The sequence below is a fragment of the Stenella coeruleoalba genome (assembly GCF_951394435.1).
Source record: "Stenella coeruleoalba genome assembly, chromosome: 6".
Classification (NCBI taxonomy): domain Eukaryota; kingdom Metazoa; phylum Chordata; class Mammalia; order Artiodactyla; family Delphinidae; genus Stenella; species Stenella coeruleoalba.
The window spans coordinates 6,189,128-6,206,972 of NC_137151.1; the positions used below are offsets into that span (position 1 = coordinate 6,189,128).

At 40.8% G+C, this 17,845-nt stretch overlaps 1 protein-coding gene across 9 annotated transcripts in view; it reads left to right on the forward strand.

The window, feature by feature from the left end:
* Window positions 1-17,845, forward strand: part of SAP130 (Sin3A associated protein 130) — an 85,016-nt gene that overhangs the window by 45,075 nt on the left and 22,096 nt on the right. For 5 of the 9 annotated variants that reach the window (XM_079923971.1, XM_079923973.1, XM_079923978.1 and 2 more), the window contains 4 exons: window positions 4,652-5,010; window positions 5,836-5,886; window positions 9,084-9,332; window positions 9,514-9,639. In XM_079923971.1, coding sequence (XP_079780097.1) covers window positions 4,652-5,010; window positions 5,836-5,886; window positions 9,084-9,332; window positions 9,514-9,639 — 785 coding nt within the window. The remainder of the gene's footprint in view (window positions 1-4,651; window positions 5,011-5,835; window positions 5,887-9,083; window positions 9,333-9,513; window positions 9,640-17,845) is intronic. The other 4 variants (XM_079923974.1, XM_079923975.1, XM_079923972.1 and 1 more) reach the window with 3 other exon arrangements.

The window sequence follows — 17,845 nt, forward strand, 5'->3', positions numbered from 1 at the left end:
CTGAAATCTACTTGGTTAACTTTGTAGTCAGCTAATGAAAGAACAGATTTTCTTCAATGCCTGGAACCAATAAGTCTCCATGTGTTTGCCAGAGAGCTCTGTGTGTGTCTTGGGTACCCTGTCAACACTTAGGCAGGCAGTTGACAGCTCTGCCTAAGCCCTCTCTTCCTGCTTGCACAGAGCCTCACAGTCAGCCAGAGGGGAGACTTAGGGCCTTCTCAGTTCTTCCCTGGGCGTGTGCTTAGCCCTGGGTATGCACACAGCCCTACATGTGCGTGTTGCTTCCTAGACTGCCGGAAATATGTCAGAGCTGTTCAAATCTCCTATGGATATTTCATTCTCCAGTTTTTCCTTTCACGTTTTTTGGGTAGCTTATTGTTTGCTTCAACTGTTATCATCCTCTCAGTCAGCTGGGAAACTGATCGATTGCCTCTAATATTTTCCAAAAACACACCTTGGGAAAAGGTCGTTTGCACTGACAAGCTCCAAGTCAAGTCAAATAAGACAGCCTTGCAAATGGGAACAAGCAGACAGGTCATATAATGGTAATTCTTTGGTAAAGAGGGTTTGTAGTGGCTCTGACCCCTCTGGTAGCTGCAAGGCTGCTGGTTTTCACTGTCAGTGTGGGCTGTTGGCTGATAAGTCTACTGTGGAGCTGGAAATGGAAGAATGGAAACAGTGCAAGTTAAAACACCACAAAGTTTACTGTTCTTACCAAGATTCAGCCTATTTTCTTGAATAGTTTTGCCAGATTGTTGAAAGCCTTTGGTTAATTTCTAGGAGTTCTGAAAAAGTTGTTTCTGACTTTCTTTTTTTTTTTTTGCCAGTTTTTTGTTGCTTTTATGAAAGGGAATTTTCAGAGATCCTAAGTCTCATATATTTTTGCTGATGTCTCTGGTTATTTTATCTCTTTTTTTTTGGTCGTGTTGGGTCTTCATTGCTGTGCATGGGCTTTCCCTAGTTGCAGCGAGTGAGGGCTACTCTTTGTTGCAGTGTACAGGCTTCTCATTGTGGTGGCTTCTCTTGTTGCGGATCACGGGCTCTAGGCACGTGGGCTTCAGTAGTTGGGGCTCACGGGCTCTAGAGTGCAGGCTCAATAGTTGTGGTGCACAGGCTTAGTTGCTCTGCAACATGTGGGATCTTCCAGACCAGGGCTCGAACCCGTGTCCCCTGCATTGGCAGGCGGATTCTTACTGTGCCACCAGGGAAGCCCTATTTTATCTTTTAATTGTCTTTAATTCCAGAATAATCCTTACCTCTACACCACCCTTATTTTTTAAAATGCTTATCTTGAAATAATTCAAGACTCACAAGAAGTTGGAAAAGTAGTACAGAAATTTCCCATGTACCCTTTTTCCAGCTTCCCCAAATCATTACATCTTACATGACTCTAGTACATTTTTGAAATGAAAAGACTGGCATTGGTACAATACTGTTGACTTAACTACAGACCTCATTAGAATATCACCAATTTTTATAATGTCCTTTTTTTTTCCTTTGGTATATACTACTTTGAAATTTTATCACATGAATAGATTTGTATAACCACTGTTATAATCAGAATATGGAATTGTTTCATTACAACAGAGACATTCCCTCATTTACAGTCACACCCTTCCCCCAACCCTAACGCCTTGCCATTCAGCTGTTCTTCATCACTATAATTTTGTCATTTTGAGAGTTTTATGTAAATGGAATCGCATAATTATATATATAATTATATAGCTTATTTTCACTTGGCACAGTAGTTTTGAGAGTCTATGCCAAGCGGTAGCGCTGTAGCACTGTTTTGGTTGAGCCCTGTTCTATCATATGGATGGAGCACAATCTGTTTATCTGTTCACTCATTGAAGTACATTGGGGTTGTTTCTAGTTTGGGGCTATTACAAATAAAGCTGCTGTAAACATTCATGTACAGTGCTCTGGGTAGACCACATTTTCCACCCATTTTCATTTCTGTAGCATAAAAATCCCAAGAGTGCAGTTGCTGAGTTGCATTGTACATGTATATTTTTAGTTTTATAAGAAACCTCCAAACTGTTTTCCAGGGTAACTGGACCATTTAAAATTCATACCTGCAACATAGGAGATCCTTTTATTATACAACCCTGCTAAACTCATTTATTAGTGTTAGAAGGTTTTTGTTTGTTTTTTAATTTTATTTATTTATTTTTGGCTGTGTTGGGTCTTCGTTGCTGCACGCAGGCTTTCTCTAGCTGCGGCGAGCGGGGGCAGCTCTTCATTGCGGTGTGCGGGCTTCTCATTGCGGTGGCTTCTCTTGTTGTGGAGCCAGGCTCTAGGCACGCAGGCTTCAGTAGTTGTGGCATGTGGGCTCAGTCGCTGTGGTTCGTAGGCTCTAGAGCGCAGGCTCAGTAGTTGTGGTGCACGGGCTTAGTTACTCTATGGCATGTGGGATCTTCCCGGCCCAGGGCTTGAGCCTGTGTCCCCTGCACTGGCAGGCGGATTCTCACCCACTGCGCCACCAGGGAAGCCCCAGAAGGTTTTTTGTAGAAATAGTTGCTCCACATTCTTTCCTGCACTTGGTATCATAGGGTATTATATTTTCACCATTCTGATATGTGTGTGGTCGTGTATCATCGAAGCTTTCTCTGCATGTCTCTAATGGCTAATAGTGTTGAACATTTTCTTGTGTGCTTATTAGCCTTCTGAATATTTTCTTTAGCAAATTGTTCATTATTCATGTGTTGTGCCCATTTTTAATGGGATTATTTGTTTTCTTAGTGTTGAGTTTACAGACTTCTTTATATTTTCTACATAAAACTCCTTTATTAGATATGTGTTTTGTTTTCATTTTTTTAACCATCTTAAGTGTATATTTCAGCGGTATTAAGCATATTCCCAGTGCTGTGCAACCAATCTCCAGATATTTTTCATCTTGCAAAACTGCAGCTGTATACCCGTTTTACAGCAACTCCCCATTGTCTCTCATTTCAACCCCTGGAAATCACCATTCTGCTTTCTTTTTCAGTGAATTTGACTACTCTAGGTAGCACATATAAATGGAGTCCTACAGTATGGTCACCCCTCGGTACCCTCTCGGGGCATTGGTTCCATGACCTGTGCCCCTGCATATATCAAAATCCATGGAAGTTCAAGTCCCTTATATAAAATGGCATAGTATTTTCATGTAACCTACGCATCCCCAGATTACTTATAATACCTAATACAATGTAAATGCTGTGTAAATAGTAGCCAGCATGCACCAAGTTCACGTTTTGCTTTTTGGAACTTTCTGGAATTTTTTGTCCCTAAATATTTTCCATTCACTGCTCGTTGAATCTGCAGATGTGGAGCCTGTGGGTATAGAGGGCCGACTGTATTTTTGTGATTGGCTTATTTTACTTAGCATAGTATTCTCAGATATATGCAGTATGTGCTTTGCAGATATATTTTTCAGTCTCTGCCTTGTCTTTTCAATCTCCCAAAATGGTCTTTAGCAAAGCAAAAGTTTTTATTTTTTTAATTTTTTTTTTTTTTGTGGTACACGAACCTCTCACTGTTGTGGCCTCTCCCGTTGCGGAGCAGAGGCTCCAGACACTCAGGCTCAGCGGCCATGGCTCACGGGCCCAGCCGCTCTGTGGCATGTGGGATCTTCCCGGACCGGGGCACGAACCCGTGTCCCCTGCATCGGCAGGCGGACTCTCAACCACTGCGCCACCAGGGAAGCCCAAAAGTTTTTAATTTTGATGAAACCCGATTTATCAGTTTTTTGTGCTTTTGGTATCATGTCTAAGAACTCCAGTCATAAAAGTTTTATAGTTTTACATTTTTACGTTTAGATTTATGATCCTTGTTTAGTTCATTTTTGTATATGGTGTGAGGTTTTGGTCAATATTGAATTTTTTGCCTATATAAGTCCTGTTGCTTGGGGCCTTGAACTTGAGGGGTATTGTCTTGTGTTGCTTTTGATATTCTGAATTTTCAGCAGTAGTATATAAATTTTCAGCAGCAGTAATATAAATCAGTAAAGCTTTACAGCTATCAAATGAAATACTTTACTTAAAAAAATGTTTGAGAAGAATTTGTAATGACATCGATGACTTCTTATAAAACTGAAAAAAAATAGAATATACATTTTTGAAAACTGTATTTGTAGTTACTTTAGATGTCTGAAGTATTTCTGGTAAAACATACCGGAATGTTGTGGTGACCCTGGGCAGAGGGCTGGGTGTTCGAAGTGGAGGGAAGTTATTCTCAATTTGTATTCTTTTCGATCTTTTCCATGTGCATGAGTTTCCTGTTTTATAAGAAGTAGGTTTACAAATGACATATGAAGTGTGAGTATAGTTGTTATTAAAAAAAAACCTCCTAAGGCAACATATGCAATAATGAATTCTTGGAGGGAAAAATACACTAATGTAATGAAAATTGGTTGTCTTTCAGTGATGTGACTTTGATTTCTTTAAAGTGTTCTTCGTTTTCTAAATTAATTTTATTACTGCCTATAAAAACGATGGGGATGGTTGTGAAACTTGAATTCCCTTTAAAAGTTACCCTAAAGTTCAACTTTTAAAATCAAGGAATAGAGTTTTAGTTGTGCTGTGTGTTGTACAAAAAGAATTGGACAGATATTCACCTTCTGAGATGATGCAGGTTAAGGCAACTTTCTGTGTTTGCTTTTGTGTTTCAGTGCCAAACCCAAGTCAGAGATCCACGTATCGATGGCCACTCCAGTCACTGTGTCTATGGAGACCATATCCAATCAAAATAATGATCAGCCCACCGTTGCAGTCCCACCCACCGCTCAGCAGCCTCCACCAGCCATTCCAACTATGATTGCAGCAGCTAGCCCCCCGTCACAACCAGCGGTTGCCCTTCCGACCATTCCTGGAGCAGTTCCCGTCACTCCACCCATCACCACCATTGCCACTGCCCCTCCACCGCCAGTGGCTGTGGGCAGCAGTCTCTCCTCCGTTTTGGGCCCTCCTGTACCTGAGATAAAAGTTAAAGAAGAAGTGGAACCAGTGGACATCATGAGGCCAGTTTCTGGTAAGTTCATTCACAGTATGCTCTTTGCTGGCAGTTGCTTCTTCCCCTTTTCCTAACTCTCCTCAGAGTCCAAACTCTCGTGTGACCCTCAGCCAGGAAGTCTGACGCCTTGATGCCCATTTGAAATTTATATTTCATTAGTTTTTAATAAATAGAAGAAAGCATTGCGCTCCTTTTGAAAACTAAAGCCATATTGCTACCCTTTTCTAGTTAATTTTCTCACCAAAATCTTGAAAAAGATTATTATTTCCCTAAGAATATCTTTGAACATAGCTTCTTGTATTCATTAAGAAAATATTGCCATGGAAAAGGGGTTCACAATACAATCATAGCTAAGTGCTGATTAGTTTACAGTGTGTTCCCTGCCAATTTTTGTTGCCTTGTGTATGCAGTAAAGTAAGATTTGTGTTGTAGAAAGTAGTGTCTTGATAAATTTATTTGTGATTAGTAAAATCCCAAAACTACCATCACCCCCTCCCTCTTCTCAACTCTAAACTTCTAGTTTGTAAAAGGCAGGTCACTTTAAAGGTTTTCTTTTTGTTTGGTTGGTTTTCTGTTATTTTAATAACTTACGTGTAATCTTATTTTACCTGACTACAAATGTAACATTCAGTGTATGAAATTTATAAAATACAGAGAAAGCCAAAGTGGAAAACAAGTCAGTTTGTCCCATAGTTACCCAGTATTACCCTCTTAACCATTCGGCATGAAGGCCCCCATCTCCCATGCCGTCTGTTCAGTTATGAGGTGTGGTCATGCTATGTCTACAGTTTTTAAACCTGCTGTGCATTTATTTGCTTATTTATTTTCATTTTATTATGCCAGGAAATATCCTTCTATGGCACCCATATTTAGCCTCAGCACTTCCGTTGAAAGGTACTGTGGATAACCCTGGAGGGGAAAGGAAATGGTCTCACTTTTGCTGTTCATCTGCTCTTTCAACGTACTGGATACTTCCTCTTAACCTCTCGGTACTAGGAAGTTGGCAGTAGTCCTTCCTCAAACTGTAGGGCTCTGCACCGGCCTTTGTCCTGTAGGGCTCTGCACCAGGCACTGATGATACAACCTTGTACAAAACAAGCACAACTCCATCCTCTTGGAACTTACCTTCTCGCAAGGGCAACAGACGGTAAAATGAAGTAGAGACAAAATATAAGGGAAAGTTAGGGCTGGAGCTGTGATTTTTAAGAATGCTTTAAAGGAAAGGCCTTACTGAGGAAATGATCTTTGAGCAGAGACATTAAAGAGATGAAATGCTGGCCACGAGGATATCTGGAAGAAGGTCATTTCAGACCGGGAGAGCAGTAAATGTAAAAGCCTGGTGTGCTCAAAGAATAGCAGAGGCAACGGCAGGTGGAGCTCAGTAAACGAGGGGAGCGGGATGGACAAGGTCAGAGAAACAGGGTCAAGACTGTGAGAGCCTGTGGGCCACGGCAAGGCCTTCGGCTTTGCTGAGGGAGGTGGGAGCTATCAGAGGGTTCCGAGCAGAAGAGAGACTTGAGCTCACTTCCATTTTTAACAGACCACTCTGGCTGCTCTGTGGGAAAAAGACTGGGGACAAGGGTGGAATTAGGGAGATGTGTTTAGAGCCTGCTGCATTAATTGCAGGGACTAGTGAAGGTTTCAGCCAGGGTAGTAGCAGTACCAGTAGTATGAAGTGGTGAGAGTCTAGATATATTGTTGAAGTAGAACTGAGAGGATTTCTTTATTAAGATGGAATGTTGTGTGTGAGGAACGGCATCAGAGGCAACTATAAAGTTTTTGGCCTTAGTGTATGGAAGCATAGAGTTGCTGGCAGTTGAGGTAGGGGAGGGTGCGGGGGGGGGGGCTCCATTGTGTAGGGAGAGATCAGGAGTTAGTTTTTAATCTTATCCATTAAGTTAGATCTTAATGGATAAGATCATCTGAGGAATGAGCGCAGGATAAAAAACAGAAGCAGCTGTGAACTGAGCCCTGCGGCACTGCACCATTTTGAGGAGGGAGAGGAGGCCGAAGCTAGCACAGGAGACTAAGTGGAGGGGCCAGAGTGAGAGGGAGAAAGCGTAGAGTATGATGTCCTAGAAAGCCAGGACAAGGGTCATGACTGGTGAGAGATCAAGTAAGGTAGGAACTGAGCAGGACCATTGGATTTAGCAGTATGAAGGTCATGCAGATCTCGAGAAGAGCAGTTTCCACGTAATGATATTGGCCGCAGCATGATGGGGAGTGGGTTCAAGAGAAAGCTGGGAAACAACTTAGAGACAGGGAGTATAAACAGCACTTGAGGAGTTTGTTATAAAGCGCTAGAAAAAGGAAGGGCAATATCTGAAGGGAAATGATGCCAAGAGGAAGTTATTTTTAAGACAGGACAAATGAGTTTTGTATGTTAATGGGAGTGATCCAGTAGAGGGGAAAGAAGTGATGATGCAGGAAAAAGAGATGAATTCCTGAAGCGATGTCTGAGGAGGTGAGAGTGGGTGGGACCTATTGTGTATGTGAAGGAATCTGTGTCTGCTGAAATCACAGAGAGAAAGGAAGTGCCTGGTCACGATGCATGTAAGTACGTATAGCTGGTGGGAATTTATGGACATTTCCTTCTGATTATTTCTATATTTTCCAGTAAGATAGAAAGCAGGGTCATAGCTGAGGGTAGGGGTGATATAGGAGGTGTTGAGGGTGAATGGACTTGGCAGATGCGGGAGGATCGTCCAGCAGCAAGGGCCTGCTCGAGGTCAGCAAGCATGCTAACAGGACAGCTGTGCCCGTTGCTGTGTGTTTTTCTCTGGCTACACTCAGCTGCACAGGTGCAAACTAGTTGGAGAGTTGGATTTAGCCTGTTGTGCTTTTTGCTCAGTGAGTACAGTGAAGCAAAAGAAAGGACAATAAACGAATAAAGTGAATAAAATTAATGGGAGAATTAAAACCCAGTGATAGGAGAGAGTGGACATTTGAGGGATGAGTGACAGCAAATAAGTGGTATGATTAATGGATAATAGTTCCTAATGGGGTCTAGGAATTATTGGAGGCAAGTTACTAGGAGAAGTGACCTAGAAAGATAGTTGGGCTATCTTTGGGCTGGAAAGTCAGATGCTAGAAATTGAGATGTGATGACAGAGTGAAGGGTATGACTGTTGGGAGTGGGTGGCTGAGGAAGGGCGGAGGGAAAGGATAGGCCAAGGATATATGGTATAGAAGAGTTGAGGTGAAGTTTTCTCATGGTTTGCGTGTCCCCAGACACATGATCCATACAGGCCCAAACAAATGATGTTAACATTGTACTGAGAATGCTGCTTATCTGGGGGCAGTGGACTGTGGTAGTTAAATAGTCCAGGCTCCGAAGCCAGACTGCCTCCGTCAGCTCCCAGCTGTCCCACTTCCTACTTGTGTGATTTGTGCCACGTTTTCTCATCTTTAAATTGGGGCATAATATAATGCCTGCTTGCTCAGATTACTTTTAAGATTATATCAGTTAATGGGTTATCTCCTAGAAATCCATGCTCAAAGGCTTGAAAAACAGTGGCTTGAACATGTAAGGTTTTATTGTCTCCCTTGAAGCGAATCCTGAGGCAGACAGTCCAGGCATGGTATGTGGACTCCATAAAATCATTAGGGATCCAGGCTCCTATCACCCCTAGCATTTGACCCTCATGCTCTTGATTTAAGATAGCTGCTGGAACTCCAGCTATGCCATCTGAGTTCCAGGGTCACAGGAAAAGACGAGGAGTGGGTCATGCCTTCTTTCTTTTAAGGAAACTTCTTAAGAGTGCTACAGAGCACTTGTATTTTCATTTCAAAAGGCCACAATGAACTGTAAGGGAGACTAGTAAATATGGTCTTCCAGCCAAGTGACAGTGTGCCCATTTCAAAGTGAGGGGTGCTCGTGCTAAGGGAGGTGAAGATGTGAGGTATTAGAAAGCAGTTGGCAGCCTCTGCCACAGTTGGAGTGCTTAGCATAGCGCTGGGCATGTCGGAAGACTCCATAAATGTTAGCTCTTTTCCCTGTCTTCCTCATCTTTCTCACTGATGGAAATCAAGTGACACTTTCCACTGTGTTTGGGCTCTCATGCATGTGTGCACCCTTTTTCCTATGACAGCAGTTCCCCCCCTGGCTACCAACAGTGTGTCTCCGTCTCTTGCATTGCTGGCTAACAACCTGTCCATGCCTACAAGTGACCTACCACCCGGTGCTTCGCCAAGGAAAAAACCTCGGAAGCAGCAGCACGTGATTTCAACAGAAGAAGGGGACATGATGGAGACAAACAGCACTGATGATGAGAAGTCCACTGCCAAGAGTCTTCTGGTGAAGGCAGAGAAGCGCAAGTCTCCTCCCAAGGAGTATATCGGTAATGCTCACTTGAGCTAAATTTTGTCACGAGAAGCTTCCCACTTAAGTCAGGGGTCCATCCCTGAGGCTGTTTACATAGCCAGATTTCACTTACGGCTTACCTGCAGGAATTATACCAGGAAGATTGTTGCAAATAGATAGTAAGCTATTTAATGTCTTCTTTTTCTTCTCTTGAATAGATGAAGAAGGTGTGAGGTATGTCCCAGTGCGTCCAAGACCTCCCATTACCTTGCTCCGTCACTATCGGAACCCCTGGAAAGCTGCATACCACCACTTTCAGCGGTACAGTGACGTCCGGGTCAAAGGTCAGTTTCCCCAGAAATGTTCGGTGTTAACACTTGCAATGGGTCTTTCACTCAGCTATATTGAAATCACAGTAGAATAGAAAAACAGAATCACAGTTTCCCAGTTTCAAAAAGAACCGTAAGTTTTTGTTATAAAATCTCAAGACTTTATTGTTTAACTTAGATAGAATACACAGTTGAGCATAAAATTTGGAAAATTATCCTTTGCCTCAGAAAGCTTTGTGTACTTTACTGGAAACACAGTCTAATGAATAAATGACAACATGTGTTGCCAGCTACCCAAGTGGTCACAGATGACCTCTTTAGCCCTCAAAGTGGTTGAGGAAGAGCTATACTAGACTGTTACTGGACATGGTCCACAGTAGTTCCAGGATGCTCAGATATACATGTGTGATAAGCCCCAGGAAGTATATTTTCCAAAAGACCTTTTGTTCAACATATGTGAAGCTCTTGGAATGGTCCAGTGCAAGCACTCAGTGAATGTCTTTGTGGTTTTGAACTTGAGAATAACATTCTCATTCATTAACCCACTTACAATAAAAATGGCTGATAGTACTTTGCGAATATCTGCAAATATTTCTATGGATAGACTTTGTGTCATTAATCTCAAATATAATCATTGCACAGAGAAGTGTAAGTTTTCAGAGAATTGGTCATATTTCCCATTCCCTCAAATAAACTTTACTTGGAAGCTTCCTTGAAGCCTCAAGATGAGTCTGATTTGGATGGTACTGACTAATTAATGCCTATCAGCAGGAGTGAAGGTCCTGACAGTTCACTATCTGAATGGAAGTACAGAGGTGGCTGCACTGCCCAGCTTTTCTTCCTCACAAGTACACCCTGAGGATTGAAAAGAGGGTGAGATTTCGAAAGAGAAATCAGAGAATGTTGGCCTTTGGTGGAAGCAGGATATGAGCCACCAGACATTTCTTCACACCACAGGAATTCCATATCGTAGCAGGAAAATATTTACAGTTTTCCCTGGTAACATTTTAAGCCATAAAAGATTCTTACTGCTTATTGGAACTCACTCTTCAAAAGCTATCTCAGGAAAGGTTATTTGACAGCTGAAAATACTGATGATTCCTAAATCTTCTGTTTGGATATGTACATATTAATCACCTTGTGCCAAGTCTCTTGACTATTAAACTTTAATTGAACTGTTTTGCCTAAGCTTTAAAGTCATAGTCATACAAAGAAATAAAGGTGGAGTACTAAAAACAGGTAATTCACAGGGAGGAAAGAGAAGAGAAATAGGGGAATAAGAAGCACAGAAAACAAATAATAACATGGCAGGCTTAGCCTTACATATCAGTAATTACCTTAAATGTAAATAGTCTGGAAGTACCAATTAAAACACAGATGGGCAGAGAGGATAAAAAAAAAGATCCAACTATATTATGTCTGTAAGAAACTTCAGATACAGTGTGTCAGTAGAGTGACAGTAAAAGGGTGGAAAAATATGTACAATGCAAAAACTAATCAAAAAACAAGAGTAGTTATAATAATATCAAATAAAAGTAGACTTCAGAGGAAAGAAAATTACTAAAAATGAAAAAAGGCATTACATACTGATTAAAACTATATAGGCAACAAAAATCATGAGCTTCAGAATATATGAAGCAAAAACAGCTGAAAGGAGTATAGGCAAATGTGCAGTCATAGTTAGACCTTCGACACCCTCTTCTCGGCAGTTGATAGAAGTACTTGACAGAAAATCAGAAGGATGTACAAGAAGTGAACACCACGAACCAACATCTAGTAGACATTATAGGACACTAGAACTGCAGCAGAATACATATTCTCTCAAGTGCACACAGAACATGTAAAGACAGACCATATTTAGGATCATAAACCTCAACAAATTAGGGAGAATTGAAATCATATAGAAAACTATAAAGTATCTTCATCGACCATAATGGAATCAAACTAGAAACCAGTGACAGATACCTCCAAGCCATGGATTAAGCAACACACTTCTAAATAATGGGTCAAAGAGGAAGTCTAAAGGGAAGTTTTTTAAAATACTTAAAACTGAATGAAGATAAAAGAACAACATACCAAAATATGTGGAAGGCAGCTAAAGCAGTGCCAACAGGAAAATCTATAGCACTAAATGTTTATATCAAAACAGAGGAGGAGGGCTTCCCTGGTGGCGCAGTGGTTGAGAGTCCGCCTGCCAATGCAGGGGACACGGGTTCGTGCCCCGGTCCGGGAAGATCCCACATGCCGCGGAGCGGTTGGGCCCGTGAGCCACGGCCGCTGAGCCTGCACGTCCGGAGCCTGTGCTCCGCAATGGGAGAGGCCACAACAGTGAGAGGCCTGGATACCACCAAAAAAAAAAAAAAAAAAAAAAAAAGAGGAAATATTTCAGTCACAGTTTCTACGTCAAAAAACAAGAAAAAGAAGAACAACATAAACTCAAAGCAGGTACAAGGAAGAAAATAGTGAAAAAAGCAGAAATCAGTGAAATTGAAAACAGAAAATAATAAAATGAAAAAGCTAATTCTTTAAAAGAAAAATCAATGAAATAAATCTCTAGCAAGACTGAAGAAGGTAGAAGAGAGAGGACATAAATCATGAATATGAAGAAGGAAACAGGAGAGGCAGCACTGCAAACATCTGCAGACAACAGCCGTACACTTACTGCATATGCAAGCATGGCAACAAACAGTGCTTGACACATGATATTCTGTGTCAGAGATTAGCTCAAGATGGCAGAGTAGAAGGATGTGAACTCAGCCCTTCTTAAAAAAAACACCAAAACCACAACTAACTGCTGAACAACCATCAACAACCAAAAAAGCACTAGAACCTACTGAAAAAGATAGCCTACATCCAAAGATGAAGAAGCCACAATGAGATGGTTGGAGGGGCACAGTCGCTATAAAATCAAATCCTATACCCGCCAGGTGGGCAACTCACAAACTGGAAAACAGTTATACCACAGATGTTCTCCCACAGGAGTGAAAGTTCTGAGCCCCACATCAGGCTTCCCAGCCTGGCAGTCTGACAAGAGAAGGAGGAGCCCCCAGAGAATCTGGCTTTGAAGGCCAGCAGGGTTTGATTGCAGAAATTCCACAGGACTGGGAGGAAAAGAAACTCCAGTCTTGGGGGGTGCACACAAGGTCCCATGCACACCAGGACCCAGGGGTAAAAAGCAGTGACCCCATAAGAGACAGGCAGACCTACCTGCTAGTATTGGATGGTCTCCTGCCGAGGTGGGGGATGGCCGTGGCTCACTACAGGGACAATAACACCAGCAGCAGCAGTTCTGGGGAGTACTCGTTGGAGTGAGCCCTCCCAGAGGCCACCATTAGCCCCACCCAACAGCCTGTAGGCTCCATGCTGTAACACCTCAGGCCAAATGACCAACAGGGCAGAACACAGCCCCACCCCTCAGCAGACATGCAGCTTAAAGTCTTCCTGAGCATGGCCCTGCCCACCAGAGGAACAAGACACAGCTCCACCCACCACTGGGCAGGAACCAGTCCCTCACATCAGGAAGCCTGCACAAGCCTAATCTAGCCTCATCCACCTGAAGGCAGACAGCAGAAGCAAGAACTACAATCCTGCAGCCTGCGGAATGGAAACCACAAGCACAGAAAGTTAGACAAAATGAAACGGCAGAGGAATACGTCCCAGATGAAAGAACAAGGTAAAAACCACAGAAGAACAACTAAGTGAAGTAGAGATAGGCAGCCTACCAGAAAAAGAATTGAAAATAATGATAGCGGAGGTGATCCAAGACCTCGGAAAAAGAATGGAGGCAGAGATCGAGAAGATGCAAGAAATGTTTAACAAAGACCCAGAAGAGCTAAAGAACAAACAAACAGAGGTGAACAACACTATAACTAAAATGAAAATTACACTAGAAGGAATCGATAGCACAATAACTGAGGCAGAAAAATGGATAAGTGACCTACAAGACAGAATGCTATAAATCACTGCCACGGAACAGAATAAATAAAAAAGAATGAAAAGAAATGAAGACAGTCTGAGAGACCTCTGGGACAACATTAAATGCACCAACATTTGCATTATAGGGGTCCCAGAAGGAGGAGAGAGAAAGAACCTAAGAAAATATGTGAAGAGATAATAGCTGACAACTTCTCTAACATGGGAAAGGAAACAGTCAACCAAGTCCAGGAAGCGCAGAGCGTCCCAGGCAGAATAATTCCAAGGAGGAACACGCTGAGACACATAGTAATCAAACTGACAAAAATTAAAGACAGAAAAAAAGATTAAAAGCAACAACGGAAAAGCAACAAATAACATACAAAGGAACTCCCATGAAGTTATCGGCTGATTTCTTAGCAGAAACTTTGCAGGCCAGAAGGGAGTGGTGAGATATATTTACAGTGAGGAAAGGGAAGAACCTACAACCAAGATTACTCTACCCAGCAAGGCTCTCATTCAGATTCGACAGAGAAATCAAAAGCTTTACAGACAAGCAGAAGCTAGGAAAATTCAGTACCACCAGACCAGCTTTGCAACAAATTCTAAAGGAACTTCTCTAAGTGAAAAAGAAGAGACCAAAACTACTATAGAGACAAGAAAATTACAATTGGAAAAGCTCACCAGTAAAAGGCAAACATACAGTAAAGGTAGGAAATCATCGGCACACAATATGATATCAAAACCAGCAAAATTGTGAGAAGAGGAGAGCACAAATGCAGGATGTTGGAAATGGATTTGAAATTAAAAGACCAGCAACTTAAAACAATCTTATTTATATATAGACTGCTATATCAAAACCTCATGGTAACCGCAAACTGAAAATCTACAACAGATAACAATAAAGGAATCCAAACACAGCATCAAATCACAAGGGAAGAGAACAAAGAGAAAGGGAAGAAAAACCACCTGCAATAACAAATCCAAAATAGTTAACAAAATGGCAATAAGAACACACATATCAATAATTACCTTAAATGTAAACAGATTAAATACTCTAACCGAAAGACATAGACTGGCTGAATGGATACAAAAACAAGACCTGTATATATGCTGTCTACAAGAGACCCACTTCAGATCTAGAGACACATACAGAATGAAAGTGAAGAGATGGGAAAAGGTATTCCATGCAAATGGAGATCAGAAGAAAGCTGGAGTAGCAATACTCATAAAAGACAAAATAGACTTTAAAATAAAGACTATTACAAGAGACAACGAAGGACACTACATAATGATCAAGGGATCAATCTAACAAGATATAATAGTTGTAAATAGATATTCACTCAACATAGGAGCACCTCAATATATAAGGCAAATATTAACAGCTATAAAGGGAGAAATTGACAGTAACACAGTAATACTGGAGGACTTTAACACCCTGCTTTCAAAAATGAACAGATCATCCAAACAGAAAATCAGTAAGGAAACACAGGCCTTAAATGACACATTAGACCAGATGGACTTAATTGATATTTTCAGAGCATTCCATACAAAAGCAGCAGAATACATATTCTTCTCAAGTGCACATGGAACATTCTCCAGGATAGATTACATCTTGGGTCACAAATCAATCCTCAGTAAATTTTAGAAACTGAAATCATATCAAGCATCTTTTCCAACTACAACGCTATGAGATGAGAAATCAACTACAAGAAAAAACTGCAAAAACCGCAAGCACGTGGAGGCTAAACAATATGCTACTAAACAACCAATGGGTCACTGAAGAAATCAAAGAGGCAATCAGAAAATACCTAGAGACAAATGAAAATGAAAACACAATGATCCAAAACCTATGGGATGCAGCAAAAAAAAGTTCTAAGGGGGAAGTTTATAGCAATACAATCTTAGCTCAGGAAACAAGAAAAATCTCAAATAAACAATCTAACCTTATACCTAAAGCAACTAGAGAAAGAAGAACAAACAAAACCCAAAGTTAGAAGAAATCATAAAGATCAGAGCAGAAATAAATGAAATACAGATGAAGAAAACAATAGCAAAGATGAGTAAAACTAAAAGCTGGTTCTTCGAAAAGAAACAAAATTGATAAACCTTTAGCCAGGCTCATCAAGAAAAAAAAGAGGGCGCAAATCAGTAAGATTAGAAATGAAAAAGGAGAAGTTACAACTGACACCACAGAAACACAAAGGATCGTAAGAGACTACTACATGCAGCTGTATGCCAATAAAATGGACAACCTGGAAGAAAGACAAATCCTTAGAAAGGTACAATCTTCCAAGACTGAACCAGGAAAAAATAGAAAATATGAACAGACCAATCACAAGTACTGAAATTGAAACTGTGATTAAAAAACTCCCAACAACAAAAGCCCAGGACCAGATGGCTTCACAGTTGAATTCTATCAAACATTTAGAGAAGCACTAACATCTATCCTTCTGAAACTGTTTCAAAAAATTGCAGAGGAAGGAATACTCCCAAGCTCATTCTATGAGACCACCATCACCCTGATACCAAAGCTAGACAAAGATACCACAAAAAAAGAAAGTTACAGGCCAATATCACTGATGAACACAGATGCAAAAATCCTCAGCAAAATACTAGCAAACCGAATCCAATAACACATTAAAAGGGTCATACACCATGATCAAGTGGGGTTTATCCCAGGGTGCAAGGGTTTTTCAATATCTGCAAATCAATCCATGTGATACACCATATTAACAAATAAATGAAGAATAAAACCTATATGATCATCTCAATAGGTGCAGAAAAAGCTTTTGACAAAATTCAATACCCATTTATGATAAAAACTCTCCAGAAAGTGGACATAGAGGGAACATACCTCAACATAATAAAGACCATATATGACAAACCTACAGCTAACATCATACTCAACAGTGAAAAGCTGAAAGCATTTCCTGGAAGGTCAGGAGCAAGACAAGGATGGCCACTCTCGCTACTTTTATTCAACATAGTTTTGGAAGTCCTAACCACAGCAATCAGAGAAGGAAAAAAAAAAAGTCATCCAAATTGGAAAAGAAGAAGTAAAACTCACTTTTTGCAGATGACATGTCATTATACTAGAAAATCCTAAAGATGCTACCAGAAAACTACTAGAGCTCATCGGTGAATTGAGTAAAGTTACAGCATATAAAATTAATACACAGAAATCTGTTGCATTTCTATACACTAACAACAAAAGATCAGAAAGAGAAATTAAAGAAACAATCCCATTTACCACCACATCATAAAGAATAAAATACCTAGGAATGAACCTACCTGAGGAGGCAAAAGACCTGTCCTCCAAAAACTCTAAGATGCTGATGAAAGAAATCAAAGATGACCCAACCACATGGAAAGATATACTGTGTTCTTGGATTGGAAGAATCAATATTCTCAAAATGACTATACCACCCAAGGCAATCTACAGTCTTAAAATTTGTATGGAGACACAAAAGACCCTGTATTAGCCAAAGCAATCTTGAAAGAGAAAAATGGAGCTGGAGGGATCACGCTCCCTGACTTCAGACTATACTACAAAGCTATAGTCATCACAACAGTATGTTACTGGCACAAAAACAGAAATACACATCAATGGAACAGGATAGGAAGCCCAGAAGTAAACCCATGCACCTGTGGTCAATTAATCTATGACAGAGGAGGCAATGGAGGAGAGATAGTACAATACAGTGGAGGGGGGACAGTCTCTTCAATAAATGGCGCTGGAAAACTGGACAGCTACATGTCAGAAAATGAAGTTAGAACATTCTTTTAACACCATACACAAAAATAAACTCAAAATGGATTAAAGACCTAAATGTAAGACGAGACATTATAAAACTCTTAGAGGAAAACAGGCAGAACACTCTCTGACATAAATTGCAGCAGTATCTTTTTTGATGCATCTCCCAGAGTAATGGAAATAAAAACAAAAATAAACAAATGGGACCTGATTAAACGAAAAAGCTTTGTACAGCAAAGGAGACCATAAACAAAACAAGAAGACAACCCACAGAATGGAAGAAAATATTTGCAAGTGATGCAGCTCACAAGGGATTAGTCTCCAAAATTTACCAACAGCTCATGCAGCTCAGTGTCATCAAAACAAACAACCCAATCAAAAAATGGGCAGAAGACCTAAATAGACATTTCTCCAAAGAAGACATACAGATGATCAAGAGGCACATGAAAAGATGTTCAACCTCACTAATTATTAGAGAAATGCATATCAAAACTACAATGAGATACCACTGCACACCAGTCAGAATGGCTATTGTCAAAAAATCTACAAACA